General features: G+C 46.3%; 1 protein-coding gene across 1 annotated transcript in view; it reads left to right on the top strand.

Annotated features, from left to right (window-relative positions):
• Positions 1–14,659, top strand: part of LOC138299151 (sialidase-1-like) — a 59,523-nt gene extending 44,864 nt beyond the window's left edge. The window contains exons 4-6 of the mRNA XM_069237216.1: positions 6,758–6,940; positions 7,527–7,746; positions 14,141–14,659. Coding sequence (XP_069093317.1) covers positions 6,758–6,940; positions 7,527–7,746; positions 14,141–14,358 — 621 coding nt within the window. The 3' untranslated portion in view covers positions 14,359–14,659. The remainder of the gene's footprint in view (positions 1–6,757; positions 6,941–7,526; positions 7,747–14,140) is intronic.
• Positions 14,660–20,310: the final 5,651 nt, after the last annotated feature.

The following is a 20,310-nucleotide window of genomic DNA, read 5'->3' as shown; positions in this document are numbered from 1 at the left end:
CCCACCTAGTGGACAGAAGAGAAATAGCAGCCTGCCTTTGTTATTCAATCACGTCGTTCCCTCCTTACAATCGAGTCCATGCCTATGCCCAGACGGAGTTTCAAATATGCCAGTGTAACTTGCGCAATTTTGTTAATTTTGTATTACAAGTGTTACGCAAAGGTCCTGCTGTTACGCCACATCTCGTAATTACGCCCCGTTCTCTGTAATATTATAGTTTAGGAGCGCAGCAAAAACTCGATTTAAAATTCACCCCACTTGCACAGTTCGGAGGTGCAGGCAAGGAATCTAAAATACGCGTTACACACACGAATCACCTGAGCTCATCACGAGGGATCCAGACCATAGAAGATATGCACAAGAATTGCAAAGTATACATCGATTCTATAGTGCAGAATATTGCCGTAAGAGATCATGCATACTTGAAAGGTTTTTTCCCCCCTAAACTCCCTAGGATTTGAATTGGTGACCGTGCAATCTCTCCTTCCCGGTTTCTGGCCCCAGAAGTTGATTTAAAAATACAAAAAAAGCAAAAAAGACTTTCATTGGGCTCTGGGAATGAATGCTGGAGAATTTGGCACCTGTAATTGAATACAGTCGACATGAGGGTAAAATGTTCCAGCTAATGCCATGTACCTTTCTTCTCACTGCATGGCATTGCCACGTTCTGTAGATCTGTTTGCCAGTGCAGATTTCTGGATTGGGACTGGCTAGCTGAGTGCGAGCACAAGGGGTTAAACCAGGGGCGGCCGGCACATATTAAAAGTGGTGGGGCAGGTGGAGGGGGTGTGGGGGTAGTGTGAGGGGTGCAGGGAAGGGGGGGGGGAGGTCACGGTCGAGGGGGGGGGAGGTCACGGGCGAGGGGGGCGGGAGGGTTTTAACATTTAAAAAATAATAATACTTACCTGGTGCTGCCGGCTGCCTCACGCTACCCCTCCTGGTCCCAGCAGCTTGAGAGACTCCCTGTGCAATCCCCGCACTGCTCTCATGCTATTACCAAGCATGAGAGCAGCACAGGGATTGGCCTGAGCAGGCTGGTTTCCCACTTGCGAAGGCACCGGAAGTCTGTGCTGTTTATCCAACCAAGCTGTCAATTGCAGCTAGGTTGGAGAAAACCTAAGTGCGCAGGTCTGCTTTTCAGGCCTAGAACGGGCGGTCAAACAGACATGCGCACTTTAGTGCACTCCACTGCTCCCCCACCCTCCCCCCTTCCCCCCACCCCCAAAAAAAAAAAATTATGGTATAGCCCCGCACCTCCCTGGCTCCGAACCAGCATCTGAAAAATATTTTTGAGCTGCTGGCTCTGAGCCAGTGGGACGACGCTCCTTGGCCTTTGCGAAGGAGCCGCTGCTCGGTTAAATCCATGTTGTGTGTCATGAAGTGCCAGCACCCGGTGTCTGCCTCTCTCTGCCTCGGATCTTTTCGGGAGCTGGACTGTTCAGTAACCTGGGGGCTATCCCTGGAAGGCACGCTGACCACAGCGCACCAAAGAGTGAAGGCAGCTTGCGTCCGCCGGTTTAAATGGATGCCCCAGCTGAAGAAAATCTCTTTGAACACACAGCACAGTAAATAAAACTGAAAACCTGTAACACCGATAGTCAATGCCACCTGGCAAGTGCAGACGTTAACTCTAGGCTTGTGCCCTTTTTTTGTCACTCTGCAGCAAGAAACTTGCAAGACTAGTGTACATTAAGAATAAAAATGGAAATCTCAATTTTTTAAATTTGTTTTTCAGCTTGTATATGGCTTTAGAGGGCAGTGGAGTGCTTTACATAGCACAGAAAGACGTGCCAGTTGTACTTGGTTGTAGGGTACCTCTGAGGGCATGCTCGTTGCCAGCCAGGACGCATATATTATTGAGACGTTACGTTTCTAGAGGCAGATTGGTCGGGAGGCGTGTAGGGGAACCTTCTGGTGGTGGCAGGGAGTGGACTAAAATGTCAGTGTTGACTTCCTTCCTGACTTGCTGGAAAGGCAGCAGCTGTTGAGCTTCAACAACCAGCCTCTAGTGGCTTCAGCCACCCGGGGAAAGTGTTGGAGAGAGCCTAAAAGTTATTCCCCAGATCTTGATTGAATGTATATCAAAGTGTTTCCTTCTCTGTTCCTTCTTCACTTGTTTAGATTTCAATCCTTGAAGTGGTGGAGTTGGCGTGGAGGTTTAGTTCATTCCAGACTTTTTTCAGAAGGCTTCTAAAGGATTGTGAGTGATGTAGAAACCAAGGGACAAGGTGTCGTAGATCAAGGAGGCTAATTTTTGGCATTGTGAACTAGAACATGAGCCGAGTGTGCCACCATTCAACAACACAACACTTCTTCCGTTGGTGCATCTGAAAGAACCATGCTTTGTTACCACCACTGGCGGCTCTCAACGTCTTGAGCAGGGGCTGCATGAGCCTGGGTTTGCCCAATGCCTGGTGCGTGTGTATTCAAAACCCTTTCGAAGAGGTTGGTACCTGTCTTCCTGTCTAGAGGATAGTTAGTTACGCTGTTTTGACGCTGCTCTAAATAACCACGACTTACTAGGTGATGGCTACTCTCAGTACTTGGAAGGCCAAAGAATCCACACAGACAGCAAATATCCAAGTGGCAGCAGGATTTTCCTAATGCTGACAACTATGAGACCATTAAGGATCATTCAATGTGTTAACTAGTACCCCTTTCTTGATTAACCAGTTGCCCACCTTCCTGGGTCAGCTGCCCTACACCCTAATGATTAGCGCAACACAGAAGTAAAGACGCATCGTCCCAAAATTAATTCAGTAAGTCCAAAATTAAATCTCCAGACATCTCGAAAGGATATGGTTAAAATTCAGTTCTTTGTCATTGTTTCCAATCTCCTTCATAGAAAACATCCAGATAGCCACCGTGTTTCACCCACACTCCAGGGCTTCCTCAGGGCTTATGATCTATAAGTGATATCCAGAATGTCTTATTCTTGGTCACCCACACATCATGTATTGCAGTCATTAATGGCTCTATTCAGCACATTGGAATGTCCATCACCTCTGTGCATAATGATGCCATTTTCGGCGTGCCAGATGCGACTGTCCATGCAAGCTGCCAAACCAGTTTACATGGGAAGTCACTGCTGGCACGCCAAACAAGAACCTTACTATAGGTTTACCTTACTATGATCTTGAGTTACAAGATAGTATATTGCTGATCACCATAGGGCATAATGGTGACCTCCTGAGACATCTCTCAGAGGAGAAGAAAGCCCCAAGTTTAACAGGGTGGCTTCTAGGGTTCAGCGAGGAGGAAAACCAGCTCAGTGCCAGGGCCCCTTGTCAAGCGCTGCAGAGAGATACAAAGGGACCCAAGACTCTGCTCAGACTTGCTCAACGGTCTCAAGGAGCTCAGCACACAGCTACCAGTGCCATTTTGGTACCTTGCAAGATTCTGCAGCCCACATGTATGCGATGCAGACCACTGTTGGATTTAAGAGCTCCTGCAATTTCAAAGTTACATTTTTCTGTATCACTTTGAAGATGCCTTCAAGGATGTGCATCTGTCTCTAGAACGCGCAGGTTTCAAGAGATCATGGCGGAGGCGCTTTCAGTATGGAGTTAGTTATGTTCTTTAACTGGTATAGATGGTATGAACCCCGGCTTAAAAGAGCAGTGAAGGATCATACAAGAGTGTGCCGCAAAAATATCAGGGCTTTCTTACTTAGCCCTTCTGCCAGAGAGTCCAAGAGAGAATCCATCAGATGGCAGGTGGGTAACAGGTTTACCATTTCATTTTCCCCCCAGTGGGCACCAGCAAATGCAGAACCAAACCTAGGCTGACACATTGCCCGAATGATTAAAGCCATATGTCACCTTTATTAAAGAGGGATTTAGGTATCTTGACCCCCATATTATCCAGGGAATTTGGGTATTATGAATCCTGGCTAAACAAGATGCAGGAAATTGATCAGACTGTCAACTCAGTATGCTCTAAACTAATCAAAAGATCTGTGTAACTTGACCCGACAAGTCCTGTAATTCCGGCAAGTAATGCTCTTGGTGCTAATTATGCTATTCTTGATGCCCAGGATCTTTGATTCTTGGATCCCAACTACCTGATGGTGAGTTTGATGGGTATGTGTGATTCAGTGTTCCTTAATGGACTTTTTCATCTGGAAAAAGTGACTAATCTTGGAATTAGCATAGATAGTTCTCCAACAAAATTAAAAATAAGATTACTCCCATTTAGCCAAGGAATATATGTAATTTGATACCCAGCAGGTCCCTGGAATATGCATTGTAGACCTCAGTAAAGCCTGAAAATGTGCCTAATGGAATTGCAGGAAGACCAGGAATCGGGCGGGATCTGTTGACCGTGGCTGCAGATGTCCCTGAAGAAAGTCCATCTCTTATGAGTATCTTTGGCTTGCGTATTCTCCACCGTCAATTCTCCCATTTGCCCCCTTTGTAGTAACTGGTTTAATTCCTTGTTATCTATTAGAGGTCCACTGCCTATGTGGCTACGTCATACTACTCTGACAGCATAAATAAATACAAGACTCCCAATTAGCCTATTACTATTATTATAATATAGCATTTGTACAGTGCTCTGTGGCCAGACTGGTATCCTAATGCTATTGTAAACCAATTTCAGTGGAGGGGGAGTAACCAGTAGACATCCAGAAGTTCATTATTTTGGAAACAGACCGGTTTTCAGGGCTTTCCTGAATTTCAAAAAATCTGTCTGCGTCCTCAGGGCGGCTGGGAGCTTGTTCCATACTTGAGCATCATCAATGGAAAAGGCTCGGCCATCTTGTGTTTTACGGAATCTAGGTACCTGCAGAAGGTTACCCGTGGCAGACCGCAGGTGTCTCTTGGGAGCATATTGTTTCAGTCTAAGTTGCAATAATATGAGACCTGCACATAGACTTAAAAAGAATCCTCTGTTCCCCGGGGAGCCAGTGATGTTCCCTAAGAGTATAGGAAGCAGAGGATCGTCGATGCTCCACGGAGGATGGCAGGACAGTAATCCAGCCGGCTGAGTATAACACCCCGTGCAATTAGTGATTTGGCATGCAGCAGCAGCACTGGGAAAAGTTTTCTAAGGCTGTGAAGTAATGCAAAACAGACACCAGCCACTTTATTCACATGTTTCTCAAGAGAGAGCTGTGCATCGAAGGTAACAACCAAGGGCCAGATGTACCAAAGGATTTAACCTATTCTGTGTCTATGGGAAAAAGCTTTCGTACATATGGCCCCAAGTTACGCACAGCCTCCGAGGGGCACATCTCCACTTCTGTCGGAAAAGGCCAGAGGTTTTTGGGTCCCGGCAACTGAATCTTATTAGATGAGCAATAGAGAAACTCTGTTTTATCCCCATTTAATTTAAGTTCATCCATTTTACAATGTCGGTCATGCACCCCTGAAAGGAGGATCCCGCATCCAGCTGATTTTTTATTAAAAAACAAAATCAATTGTGTATTATCAGCATAATTGATCACCTATATGTTATGCGCCTTTATCATAGAGATCAAGGACTGCATATAGATATTAAATATACCGGACTAAGTGCAGGTCCTTCAGGTACTTGATGATGGATGTTTCTGAAATCCAAGCGAAAAGGGGGCAAGGCCACCGCCTGGCAGCGATCCTGCAAATATGATTCTATCCATTTTAACACGGTACCACCAACACCCAAAGATCCTAATTTAGCCAGTAGGGTGTTGTGGTTGACTGTGTCAAATGCTGCCCACAGATCCAGCAATATTAACACCACGGACTGGTCATTATCAACCAGTCGGCGCATCTCATCCATCGCGCCTAGGAAGGCTGTCTTGGTGCCATGACCAGGCTTAAAACTAAACTGTTCTTCCTCAAGTAACGAGTGCACTTCCAAGTATTGGGATATGATCCTACTAACGTAGCTTTCCAATATCTTCACAGGATCAGAAGAATGGAATAGGCCTATAATTTCCCAGTAATCCCAGATCTGCTGAGGGTGTCTTTTAGTTAGGGCATGACTATGGCCTTCTTCCACTTGCATGGCACCTGCCCTAAACTCAGAGATTGGTTGAAGAGAAACCTCCAGGTGGTAAAAGCTCATCTGCCCATTTTTTTCCACTGGCTAGCCAGCAGATAATCTAACAGCGAGCCCTACATGGTAGACACCGCAATACTGAGAAACATTTCTTCTGATATAGGATCAAAGCAATCAATCCGACAGTAAGAGTTCCGGGCAAATCTTGTTTTATATCCATAAGTCTTGGCTCGGGAGGCAACAGTCCCGGTGGTGTCTTTATAATAGGAAGGCTGTCCCTTCATAAAAGAACCATCAATGTCCTCTAGAATCTTTATAATGTTATCTTAGAAAAATACCGGCAATTCATTGCAACATTTCTGTGATGGGGCTGTTTCTTGTTTCAGACCTTGAGGGCTAGACAAGTCACAGAATATATCAAAGATGTTTTTTTGGACTATTTAAACAACTAAAATAGAGTTGGTGTAAAATTCAGCCTTTTGCTTTTATAATGTCCTTTTTATGAGTATTCATAATAATCCGGGTAAGGTGACTTTCTATCTGTGGTGTAAATGTCTAGGAATGTTGATACTATGATCTATATTTCCGTCAATCTGGCTAAAACCACCATCTCACCCCATAATCCCAATAACTTATCTATTTGTGACCGCAGCCATGTTGTGAAATGTTTCTATCAATTTTTGTGGAAGTTCTTTATCTTTTGAACTTGATTAGATGCGCACTCTTTGCTGTGATACGGTCACTGTGTGTTCTCTACTTTTCTCCACCACAGAAGAAGCTGGCTCCCGGTAAGGGGCGACTGATCGTGTGTGGTCACGGGACTATCAGTGGGGATGGGGTCTTCTGCCTACTGAGTGATGACCATGGGGTGACCTGGCGCTACGGAGGCAGCCTGAAGAGCATCCCCTACAACCAACCCAAGAGGGCCCAGGACTTTAACCCTGATGAGTGCCAGGTGCTGTGTTTCTCTGTAGCTAAGTTTGCACTGTGTAAATCACATGCACTGTGTACACCACATACATGCACACATACATACATGAAGGGCATAGGACATAACCTAAAGGTTCCCAAAATACTGACACCTATAGGGCAGGGGCCTATGACGAAGCATGGACTGAAGGTGTGAACCCTTAAACTTCCTCCTCAGAACTGAACTTACACTAGCACTGTGCGAGGCACTCTCTTAATTACCCACTGACACACCGACCCACTCATTGTTTTACTTAATCCACCAGTCATTCACTTTCTTACCATCCCGCCCAAAGACTTACAGGCTTGTATAATTGTTCTCATTCGCTTAGTAACTCACTCCTGCACTTACTTGCTCCACTGCATACTTACCCGTGGACTCACTTCTCTTTTACTCATTTTTTTAATACAGTATTCACTCGTTTTCCTTGCCCTCACTCTTTTATCATACACCCATCCGCTCACTCATGCATGAAGACACATTGGAGAGCTCAGTGTTATATCACTGTCAGGGTGGAGTGCCCTGTTGGCGCCTTTATTGCTGTAACGTCACCTCTCATCTTCCTTTACAGCCCTATGAGTTACCGGATGGGTCAGTGGTGATCAACGCCCGGAACCAGAATTTCTACCACTGTCACTGCCGCATTGTGGTGCAGAGCTTTGACGGCTGCGAGAGCCTCCTGCTGGAGCACGTCACCTTTGACGAGACCCTGGTGGACCCCGCTGTAGCTGCTGGCGCACTCTTCAAGAACGACATTGTCTTCTTCACCAACCCGGCCCACTACAGCAGTCGTAAGACGCGCAGCGCACTCAGGCCTCTGTGGGGGACCTCTCCATTAGTGGTGTAGCTCAGGTGTCCTGGGCCATAATGCTAGCACGTAAAAGTTCCGCCATAGCCCTTGTAGTCATAGCATCTTTACACGGGAGCAGAGCCTTGGTGCCACTGCACCTGCTGCAACTTTGACAGCTAGGTTCCTCCAGACCTGGAGAGAGGATGGAAGAGGAGGGTGAAGTCTGTTGGAGCCTCAGACATTGTGGCCGGAAGGTGCAGCCGTAAACCATCAAAGGACTTCATTAGTACAATATTCTTTCAGTAAGGAAATGGCACCATCCAAAAGGATGGCATTCCTGCTTTGGGCCGGATGTGGTACTGTAGAAGTTATCTCAGGAGACTAATGTATCTCCTCAGAGATGCATAAGCTAGTGAATGGTGTGTGTTCTAATCTGGTAGGAAGGCTCGACCTGCCATCCTGATGTGCTCAATGAAACCATTATCTTAATCTTTGTAAGTAGTACCTTTTCATAAGTGCCTAAAGACAATTACGTTCTTTGAGTATGGGCATATGGACAGTGGCATGGAAAGGATGCCAAAGGCCCCAGTGCAAGGAAAGAAGTGCCCCCAAAACCCTGATGTGGTAGTGAGAAACATCTGCAAGTGAGGTGTGATGGCTCTGTTCCTTCCACTCTGCCTCTCCACTTCTTGAACTGTTCATAGCTACTCCCCTAAAAATGAAATGAGGTGCACTGAATATAATTGTTAGGTCTGTCGTTAGCCAAGACCTTTTGATTTTACTAAAATGACATGTAATATAATTCCTGCTGATACTGGGATGTACCTTGCTCGGTATACAGTCGTGTTCCCATGCCCAGAGTACCCAGCGGCAGGTATCTGGTGTCCTGGTTTCTGTGTGGCCAGTGTGGTGCATACATTGTGTGTATGAGTGAACTAGAGGGATGGAAGCTTATGGGTCCCATTTTGGAAGCCCCTGGCCTGCTCATGTGCACAAGATGGAGGTGAGGATGTTTTCACAGGCAGTGAAAGAGTATTGCTGATAGTCCTGAAGCTGGAAAAAGGAAACACAGACACTGGAATGGGGTGAGAGAAGAAAGGGCTCCCTTTAGGAATTTGTTTAGGTGCTATTTCTTCAAGGCGCTGTTGATCACGGTTGTTTGATAGATGGTGGGCGGTGAAGGGTGGGGACTTCAGTATCTGTTGTTCAGTGTGAAGGGTCCTTTAGTGGAGACCAGCCTTTTATTTCTCTCCTGATCACTGTTCAGAATAGCAGTTACTTCCAGGTGCAGAAAGTTCACAGCTCTTTGACCCTCTGTTGTGGGTGTTCTGAATTGGAGATGATCTTGCAGTGAAGAGCATCACACTCCCCAAAGACTGGCTGTTCCTGACAGCCTGAGAAGGACACATGAAACTGGGTCTGAGTACAGAGAATCCATATCCTCTGTCTGCTTTATCTACATTAAGGTAGGAGCTGCTGACCCTCTTGTTCCAGTCCAAAGTTCTCTTTGAGCATGGAAACATGTGCTCCACGCAGTACTCAGAGGACTACAGTGAACCAGAGACAGGGTCTGCTTGACAACTAGATTCTCAAAGGTAAGGGGACATGACCTGGAGTCTGACCAGGAAGGAATAGCTGTCTCCCTGTCCTGAAGCACCTGGGGGCTGACCTACCCTAGAATTAGAGGAAAGGAGAATGCCAACCCTGCAGGGCATGCTGACTGCCAGGGCTAACAGAAGCAGTGGACCCGGGAGCTGAGGGTCTGTGCACTGAGAGAGACTGGAGAGAGGGCCATCAGCATTCTCCCTGATTGGAACATTCTCTCTCTTGCCTGAAGCAGCTGTACTGTGGGACTGTAGAAGTGTGCTTGAGCAGGCTGCACCAATTGGACCCTGAAAGTATCCTGCATGGTGACACTATAGTGAGGTGGCCCTAAACAGTCTACATTGCTGCTACTCTGAAGAAGTTGTACTGTGGCACTCTTGACGTGTCACAATGGACTGCGCTGTTGTGAACCTGCAAGTGGCCTGTACAGTGGCATTGTCCTGAAGTGTGCCTGAGTGGACTGCGCTGTTGTGACCCTGGGCATTTGTGCCCAAATTAAGCCATACCGCTACAAGTATGAAAGGGTGGCTGAAGTGGACTGCACACCTGTTATGGCTGACTGGACCTGTGCAGACCAAGCCGCTATCCTATCACCTCGAGTGGTGTCAGTGCAGCATAGCTATCTTAAGAAGTGCATTCTGACATGCAACCATACACAACTCGCCCTGTGTCTGGAGAGGGTCACGAATGACCGGAGACCCCCAGCGATGCCCGGGCTTGCCTGCCTACCAGCCAGCCAGACTATGAACATCCTCCGGAGCTACTGTTTCCACAGACAAGACCAGAGTGCCAACACACTCACAGCCGACACATCTTCCTCTAAGAGGAGGAAGTCCGCATACTGCAAGAGAAGAGGACTCTCATTGGTGAGATCTACCTACCAGGACTGAGTCTGCAAAACTGAGCGTACTAACTCTGAATGAGAAGGGTAGCACTGGAAACCTATTGTATCATAAGTCACACTTTAGGATACACCTTAGAAGAAGGTTGGGGAAGGTGGACATTGTACCCTGGATACAGTGTCCCACTCCAGTGCATATCCGTACCCTCATATTGAAGTGCGTGGTATTTTGTACTGGAGTGTATTTTAGTATTTCCTTTTTATAAAAGACAAGCACTTGGTTTGACAATCAGTTGTTGTGCTGCTGGGTGATTGTTTAGTTTTCAGTTTGATTCACTTCCACACTACCTGCATGAGAAGCCGGTCACCGCTTGCCCACACTGCCCTGAGAGTCAAGTCTGGAAAGGGTTGTCCTTGGTCCAGTTCACTGAGCAGTTTTTTGATGGGTCCCTGGGCACCATTAGCAAACCATCTCAACCATAACGGATGAGGCTCAGTACACCCTGTCTGCCCCGTGATCTCCCAAATAGGATCTGATCCTCTTGTATCTGTTTAACCTGAGAAATGCCCATTCTTGTTGAATACTTATACTTCTACTGCCATATTCAAAGTGGCTTTCTAGTATATGAGCTTGGTTCACCCTGTGCTCCCTGATCTGGGATCACATTATTGTACCATCATGACAAGCACACCCACTTATCTTGCATACAAGCTCACCATCTCTTGTGGCTTTCAGCCAGGCCACCATTAGACTTGAGATTAAAAAGTATACAAAAAGAAAAAAAACAGGCCCTTTCCATTTATACACACAGGATCTGGAACAATTTTCTCCGTGTTGATAAGGACTGCCCCAATGCATGAAAGGGTGGAACACTCCCCTCTTTAAAGAACACTAGATGATAATGCAGTTACAGTCCATTAGCTAGCTGCCTCTCCTATCACACGTTGATTTTATGTTCGCCTTTGGCCCTGTACAGCGCTCTGCTGCATTTTTGTCCAGGGTTGCGCTATACACATACACATCATTTTTATGAGCCAGATTAGCGAATTTATATAGCTATTAGTGCCCCTATGTGCAAGGAGCACCCCACACTCTGATTATTGTTTGTAGTGCTGGCATCTGTGATAAGCCCCATTCTTATGTTTATGATTGCTTTATATTCTGGGTGCATGTTTATGTGCCAGTTGTAGCAGCGGGTTACCCACTTTTAAGTGCATAAGTGTCTTGGGAAGTTGGGTGTAGAGAGGGAGGCAAGAGGCAGATCTGCCAACCTTGGATGCTTTGGGTTCCGCTCATCCCTTGAATTACTTTTATTATAGGTTTTTAAGTACAAGACGTCAAGTAATACACGCAGTATATTGCTGGTCAAGGTCTGCAGACGTAGACAAAGTCCTCAGTGGCCAACAATGTGTGGGAGATCTCTTTAGCTATTCTATGCTTATCCAGTAGGTATACAATGATCAGGTGTGGGTATACGTCTAATGGGCAATTACACTATTGCGTAACTATTCTAGTTGTGGGGTCGGAGGAGGAAAGGCAGGTGCCTCTGACACAGATAGGTTACCTGTGTCTGTCATAATGTCAGCAACTGGCTGAAAGCATTGATGCACAAAAAGTGATGGGAGGAACGCTTGCAAATAGTCTAGCCTCTGGCAATCCATATGAGTAGCATTGCAAATCATGTTTTTTTGGGCCACCGTACCTCTGTCTATAGAGGCCTGACATAGGCAATCAATGCTGACCCTGCTCCTCATAGCAAGAGACTGTTCCAACCTGCCAGGCATGGCCCTCAGTAGAAGGGACCACACGCAGCCCGACTGGTTTTGTCCCTCTTAGGCCCTTCTTCCTGAGGTACAGCTTAGATCCTATGGCACAGAGAGCAAGGCCAGTACTGATGTGCCTAGGGAAGCTTCTGTCTAGAGTGGCACATTGGATGAAAAATCAATGGATTGGAATGCTACCCAGAGCAATTGCATTGGTTTAGACTGTATGCAAGCATTCCTACCCGCACCCATTGTGTGTTCGAAACGCTTAGTAGCCATAGTCAAGTCTGGCATAGGCTGGCAGTAGGTTGCAGTTCCAGGTTCTTTGGCAGAAGTAGTAGTCTGGGTTTAGCTTTAGCCAGATTTTCACCTCTCACATGAGTTCCGTCTATGCCTGTGTACTTAATATTTTGCTTGGCAAGGAGTTTCAGACTTTTGCCTTTTGAACTGAGAATGTGAACCCTCTTATAATTATTATTTTTTGTTTTTGTTTTTTACTATGGAGTACGACAATTTGTTGTGCTAATTTCAAACACAGTGACCTGTTTTGTGAGTATCATGAAAACCTGTAAATATTATGATCATTTTCCCTGGGAGGGTGTGTGAACAATGCAGAGTGCCTCTAACATTGATCTCCTAGCTGTAGGTAGCCAGGGGAGGCCTTGTATGAGGGTGTCATGTATTCCTAGGAGACGTCTTGCTGTGGCCTTCTGAATTTTCGTAGTGTCTCTATGAGGGAGCATGAGGCCCATAGGCTGTGGTCATAGTCTATTTTGAGGTTATGAAGGCGAGAACAGCTTGTAGGCTTTGTTGGCATCCAAAGTATGGTAAGATAAGTCTTAGTGTTTTTATTGTGCAGGCGGTGTTCCTAGTAGCTTCACTGACCTCCATATTCAGAGATAGGTCTGAGTACAAGGGTTCCTCGGTTGCCTTGATATGGCTGTTGGGGCATCAAGTACTTAGGACCTTATGGCTGAAGTTTGAGGTTTGTGCCCCTTCTTGCATGATCTCATTTTCTGCAGTGTTGTGTTTTGGGTGGCTGTTTATCGTCCATGCACAGGAAATCCCTTGAATACATCAGAAAGCAGGAGACCACCCTCCCCCATGAATAACTGAATTATAATGGATTATCTGTGACCTGGCCCTGGCCAACCACTGAGCAGTGCGATGACGAGGGGTAATGTCAGAGCAGGTGTTGCACGGAGTTGGTCACCTGAGCACCATGTGAACTCAGCTTGCCTAAGCTGAGCATGCCATGCACAAGCACAGACATGGTACAGCTGACACTGGTCCTTACCGCCCCACTAAAGTTTCAGTAAAAGCCATTTGTGAGGTGTCTGGAGATCTTGGGAGCAAATGGAATGGAAAGTTGGAAGGAAGGAGGTGGGGGGGGAGGACTCTGCTAAGACAGTGTGCAGTCCCGTGGTGCAAGATACTGACCAGGCTAGAGGATAGATGAGACAATGCTGGTACATTACACACACATACTCCGTCATTAACAATACACATACTCACACCACACACACAGTACATACATGCTCAAACTGCACATACAACTCACACAACACCCACACTGTCACACAAAATACACAGCTCATGCACACACACTCCCAGTCACTTACATACTAGGTAACCACTTGCATACAAAACCACCACCCACATACAAAACATACTTTCAGAGTCACAATATAAGCATACACTGATCACATTCACTTAGACAGTTGACAGGTAATCACCCTCTCATATGCACAGTCTCACACTCTGTTACGTTTTCTACACACACTGCTCACTCACATTATTAAAGACATTCTTTCCTACATGCATGCATGCTCACACACATTCTACAGAGCCAGCACTTGTCTGTAATATTGTGAGAAGGTCCTTATAGTGTCTGTGTGGTGAATTGCATCTTTAAAGGAGCAGTATCAACACATCTCTCTAAGACTAGGAGCTGCTAAAGGTACTTCAGCAGCCCACGGGATGCTTTTAAAAGGGCAGTACCAGCATTTTGTAACACAAGAGCGATTTAAGAGGCGGTCCTGCAAGACCTCGGTCTGTGATTGGGGCAGGGGCATTGCTGTAGGATTCAGTGTTGTGGGTCAGAGGGTTTGAAATATTTCCTACTGTACCTGAATAGACATTGTTTCTCCTCTCACCGCATTGTCTTGGTCCTTGGTCTCCCTAGGTGTGAACTTGACCCTGCGATGGAGCTTCTGCAATGGCAGCTCATGGGTGAAGCAGACGTCCCAGATCTGGGCTGCTGCCAGCGGCTACTCCTCCATAACGACGCTGAACCACACCATTGACGATGAGCAGTACATCTATATCATCTATGAGAAGGGGCGAGTTGACATCACAGAATCCATATCCATAGCCAAAGTCAACATCTATGGGCTGTTATGACATCCCAAGGGCTCAGATGAGCTTCTCAGTGATAGTGGTAGCCATGGTGCAAACTCTGTGGTTATGCTCTACTCTGCCATCGGTGAAGAGTGATACAGATAAATTGTGTGTGGGATTGACTATGCCATGATAGACCATTCCATGTACTTGAACATGGTGAACATCTGCAGCCACCGTGACCACCCAAGGGGGACTTGTTAACACCTGGTACCTTGATGCAGACGCTCCAGAGACAACTCTAGAATACCTCTTTAATAACAAAAAGCACAATTAATGACAAACGATAAATTTGAGAATAAAATGTTGCCTGTTTTTTTCTTTTTTAGGGGGCTGGTGGACTGCTTATGAATGAACTTCACCCTGTTTTTTGTGCGGGAGATGATGTATCACACAGCACCCAATTAATGATAGTTCAGTTGATTTATATGCATGATGCAGAAATCTGGTCTGAGTTCCACCCGGGCTACTTTGCGTCCCCCTCGAAAACAAGCCTGGAGCTGTTAATTGGCAATGTTCATTGTACCTTACTGATCATATGAGTCTGGAGGAAAGTGAGGAAAAGTCTCACGCACAAACACTAAACCCTCATGGTTATGGAAGACCAATGGAGCCAAACCGAGTTGGTCCTGATTGAGGCAACGCAGATGGCTCTTGCCTAAGTCGAAACAAAACTGGTCCTGATGGAGGTAACACAAGATGTTTCTTGCCTGAGCCAAAACAGAGCTAGTCCTGATTGGTATGAATAGTTTATCAGAGCTCTTTTTTCCAAAGCTTGTCATCCTACTACTAGCCAGTATACAAGTCTCTGCTGTACGAGCCTGAGAATCACTGTGGATCATGAGTAAATGTTCTTACTCCATATTAATGCTATAGAAGGAGGGAGAAATATGTCTCCAGCTTCTTGTGTCCTCACCGCCCACAGATGCACTTAAATAATCGTAGTCAGCCGGTCATTAAAAGTTACTTTAATTACTTACAGAACTTTTCTGTAAGCTGTATTTGGGCCAGAATGATGATCTGTGGCCTGCTTTACAAAGTCTGCACTGCTTTCTTAAAATTCAAATTATATCTGCTAGAATCTCACCAGCTAATTTGAAAGTATGCATTGCCAGAGGAGTTCCCCATGTTTAGAGAGGTTACGAGTGGAATGACCAGATTAATGGATGCCAGATGCCTCCCTGGAGTGGTTGAAGTACAGCCTAATAGCTATCTTATGAGTGATCATTGATATCCTTTTCATGAAGACAAATTGAGACTGTGGGTCACCACTGTAGTCATCACCCTCCATGGACCAGCAGCCATGCTATGCATGTACTTGGCCACAATTTAAGATAGGAGGCCCAAATATGGAGTTTAACATTTTGAAAAGGACATATTTGACAGCTTTTGGGGTGATGTGTGTGAATTAATGGGAAATGAATACTGAGGAACCACATTAGAGGAAGCAAATTCAAGAGAAACCAATTTTAAGGAAATACAAACAATATTGAAAACTAAAGGAAACGCTTTAAAGGAAAGATAATTTTAAGGAAACATCTAGATTACATTAAACGTGAGTTTAGGACTACAGTGTTTTTTTTGGGTTCAGTTATTGGTGATGTTTAGGGGTCAGGAATAATTGGAGTTCTGGCATAGAAATGGGTTTTTAGAGTTCGGAGATGATCCACAGATGAGTGGTGTTTAGGTGAGTGAGGTGGTTTAAGATTTCAGGGATGGGTGTAGTGTAAGGGTGTTGAGGGATTTTAGGGTTCATGGCTGGTGAGGGTTTTTAAGGTTAAATTATGGGTAGCTGCTAAACGGGTATAAAGGGGTCCAGTTGAAATACTTCCCGTACCAATTGCCTGTTCATGTGATAGACGTGGGAACTCAAATCGGAGGAAATGGACCCTAATCCTCCGTACTTGACGTAAGCTAAATGGTATATGGTAGGTTCCCACTTGTAGCAATAAAATTGAGGCAACCAATTGCCAATTATTCTTGAGGGTTCCTTGAAGTGTTCAAAAGAATATCTCAAAGCATTATCCAGATTGAAATTTATTCAGATGAAATAGATAATTTCCATATTGCATTTAATTGATTAACTCATGGAGCATAGTGAACATTCAGCCAGCCGACACGTGTTTCGCCCAATGGGGTGCATTCACCTGGGCTTTCTCAAAGCATAAAGATACATTTGAACCTCTAGAGATGTCCTGAACAATCATTTACACAACAAATATTCTGTATTTCAAATAAAGCCACAAATGCGAAGAAAAGCAGTCCAGCGCGTCTTATGCCATTATTAGGGGTAGCCGCTGGGGTGGTGAGGTGTTTTTAGGTTTCAGGATGGGGTGGAGTTTAGGGTGGGGAGAGGTTTTACGGATGCAGGGAAGAGTGGAGTTTAGATGTAGAAAGGGGTTTCAAAGGTTCAGGGACAAGTAGTTTAGGGTGATGAGTTCTTATTGGACATGGATGGATGGTGTTTAACCCCTTCAATGCGGGCGACGGCCACTGTCCGACGCCCGCACTACCTCCCTGGTGCGGGTCACGACCAGTGGCCGACACCAGGGAGGGTGTTAATAAATCCTTTTTTTTTCTAGCCCCGGGAGACACGGAAGCTTCCGTGTCTCCCCCCTACCCCCCACCCATCCCTTTGTGACGCGAGGCGTGCTGACGTTACAAAGTTGTTTTCCCATCGAAGCAGGAAGCAGCCTTGCGGCCGCTTCCTGCTTCAATGGGGAAAACAGCCTTCCCCACGTTCGGGAAGGCCTCGTAAGAAAGGGGAGAGTCTCCCCTTTCTTACGAGGCCTTCCTGAAAGTGTTTCCTGGCCCCCGGTGGCAGCTGTGCTGCGATCGGGGGCCAGGAAACACTTTCAAAAGGCCTCGTAAGAAAGGGGAGACTCTCCCCTTTCTTACGAGGCCTTCTGAAACTGTTTCCTGGCCCCGATCGCAGCTGTGCAGCGATCGGGGGCCAGGAATCACCACTAGACGCCAGGGATTTCACTTGGGGGGGTCGGCCCCCTCGTAAAACGGAACGCGATCGCGCCCCCCTCCCCCCAGGGGAATTTTTTTTTTTCTTAAAAAAAATAAAATTAAAATAAAAGGACAGGGGGTCGCCCGTGGGCAGGGCGACCCCCTGTGGGGGCAATATTTTTTTTTTTAGATGTTGTAGGGTTTCCCTGGGGGGCATTTTGGCCCCCAAGGAAACCATACAACTAAAAAAAATAGATCTATATATATAGATATATCTTTGGGCATGGATATATCTATAGATATATCTATGTAGATAGATAGAAATATATATAGAGAGATAGATCTATATATATATCAATCAATCAATCAAAGAGATTTATAAAGCGCGCTACTCACCCGTGAGGGTCTCCAGGCGCTGGGGGGGGGGGAACGGGGGGAGGGAAAGGGGCTGGGAGGTTCACTGTTCGAAAAGCCAGGTTTTGAGGCCCTTCCTGAAAAGAAGTAGGTTTTGGGTCTTGCATAGGTGGGTTTGGAGGGCGTTCCAGGTTTTGGGTGCAAGGTAGGAGAAGGATCTGCCCCCGGTGGTGGTGTGTTTGATGCGGGGGACAGAGGCGCGAGAGAGGTCAGCTGAGCGGAGGTTTCGTGTGGGGGTGTGGAACGTGACTCTCGTTGAGGTAGGCAGGGCCTGTGTTGTGGAATGATTTGTGTGCGAGGGTGAGGATCTTGAAGGTGATCCTTTTGTCAATGGGGAGCCAGTGGAGGGATTTGAGGTGTGGAGAGATGTGTTCGTGTTGGGGGAGGTCGAGGATGAGTCGTGCTGCTGAGTTCTGGATGCGTGTAGTTTGCGCTTGAGTTTTAGAGTGGTGCCGGCTTAGAGGGCGTTTCCGTAATCAAGTCTGCTGCTGATGAGTGCGTGAGTGACAGTTTTTCTGGTCTCTGTGGGGATCCATTTGAATGTTTTTTTCAGTATACGGAGTGTGTTGAAGCATGAGGAGGTGAGAGCGTTGATTTGTTGGGTCATCGATAGGGAGGAGTCTAGGATGATGCTGAGGTTGCGTGCGTGGTTGGCGGGGGTGGGTGCAGGGCCTAGCGTGGTGGGCCACCATGAGGGGTCCCAGGTTTTTTTGTGTGGGCCAAAGAGGATTATTTCGGTTTTGCTTGAGTTGAGTTTCAGGTGGTTGGCTGTCATATATATATCAGTTTTGTCAATAGGTGTGTGGTTTCCCTGGGGGGAAAAGGGTCAGACTTGTCTAGTGGCAGTTTTAGTGCCATAAAGAAGCGCAGAAGATTTATATGCCTACTGCAAAGAGCAAATCTGTATTTTATGTAAATAGCTGAGTACATTAGTAAAGTCAGCCATTACCTGCGCTATAATACAAGTGAAATGTATGTGCGGGGTGGAGGGCGGCTATGGAGAGATGAAGGGCACTTTTGCTGGGTTGTAATGAGGGAATCCGAGGAGGAGGGAGTGGGAGCAGCAATAATGATTGTTGGACTGGGCGCAGGAGGTGCTAAAGACTGTGACGAATGGTATGTGACAAGGTGTTTTTTGAGTGTCTTGAAAGAACGTGCTGATTGAGGGAAGAAGCGCAGGTAAGGTGGCCTCTACTGTTGCACGTATCTCACACACACCATCGATTTTGTTACTGTCTACGTAGGCTAGTGTTTTAGAGCAACAGTTTAGCCAATAGCAGCGATGGCATCTTGATGGATGACTGCTGCCTGCACTCGGGTTATAGAGGACCGCTCTGACATAGGATCAGAGACTGAGACATCATCTGAGGGATAGGACAATGGCGCAGACTCTGGGAGTGATTTTTCAGTCGGAGGAGTCCCATTCGATAACTCCTCTTCCAGTACATTATGAGGGAGGTGATGAGGACAGTCCTGCTGTCCCTTCGCAAGCTGTTTGTGCAACTGGGTAATAGAGAGAGAGAGAGAGATATATATATATATATATATATCTATCTCTCTCTTGGGAGCTCCCCAATTTCGTTCAGCCCCAAATTCCACCACCCAAATCGTATTTTGGAGAAATCAAAATTAGCTATGGCAAAACAAACTGGTTTTGTAGGGCAGGCACCTGTGTTTTTGGTCCTGGGTTCGGCGGCCATATAGAGAAACACACTAAACCCAAACATTTCTGGAAACTAGACATTCGGGGGAGTCCACAGAGGTGTGACTTGTGTGGATTCCCCAAAGTTTTCTTACCCAGAATACCCTGCAAAGCTGAAATGTTGAATAAAAACTCTATTTTTCTTGCATTTCTGTCACACAAACTACAGGAATATGCTGGGATCCACAAAATTCTTACCACCCAGTGACTCCTCACCTGTCCTGATAAAAACACTACCCCACTTGAGTGCCTACACCTAGTGCCTGCGTCAGGAATGGATCACCCCAGGGTCAACAGCTGCCTCATGTAAGGACCAACATTGACCGTTGTGTGATCTATTCCTGTCGCGGGCACCAGGCCTACCCACACAAGTGAGGTATCATTTTTATCGGGAGACTTGGGGGAACGCTGGGTGGAAGGAAATTTGTGGCTCCTCTCAGATTCCAGAACTTTCTGTCACCGAAATGTGAGGAAAACGTGTTATTTTAGCCACTTTTTGAGGTTTGCAAAGGATTCTGGGTAACAGAACCTGGTCAGAGCCCCACAAGTCACCCCATATTGGATTCCCCTAGGTCTCTAGTTTTCAAAAATGCACAGGTTTGGTAGGTTTCCCTAGGTGCTGGCTGAGCTAGAGGCCAAAATGTACAGGCAGGCACTTTGGAATAACAGCAGTGTTTTCTGTCAAAAAATGGGATGTGTCCACGTTGTGTTTTGGGGCATTTCCTGTCGCAGGCACTAGGCCTACCCACACAAGTGAGGTATCATTTTTATCGGCACACTTTGGGGAACGCTGGGTGGAAGGAAATTGGTGGCTCCTCTCAGATCCCAGAACTTTCTGTCACCGAAATGAGAGGAAAACGTGTTTTTTTAGCCACGTTTTGAGG

This window comes from Pleurodeles waltl, chromosome 6 (genome assembly GCF_031143425.1).
Source record: "Pleurodeles waltl isolate 20211129_DDA chromosome 6, aPleWal1.hap1.20221129, whole genome shotgun sequence".
In the NCBI taxonomy this organism is placed as follows: Eukaryota; Metazoa; Chordata; class Amphibia; order Caudata; family Salamandridae; genus Pleurodeles; species Pleurodeles waltl.
The sequence above is the reverse complement of the archived record's forward strand: the minus strand, read 5'-3'. Positions and strand labels throughout refer to the sequence as shown.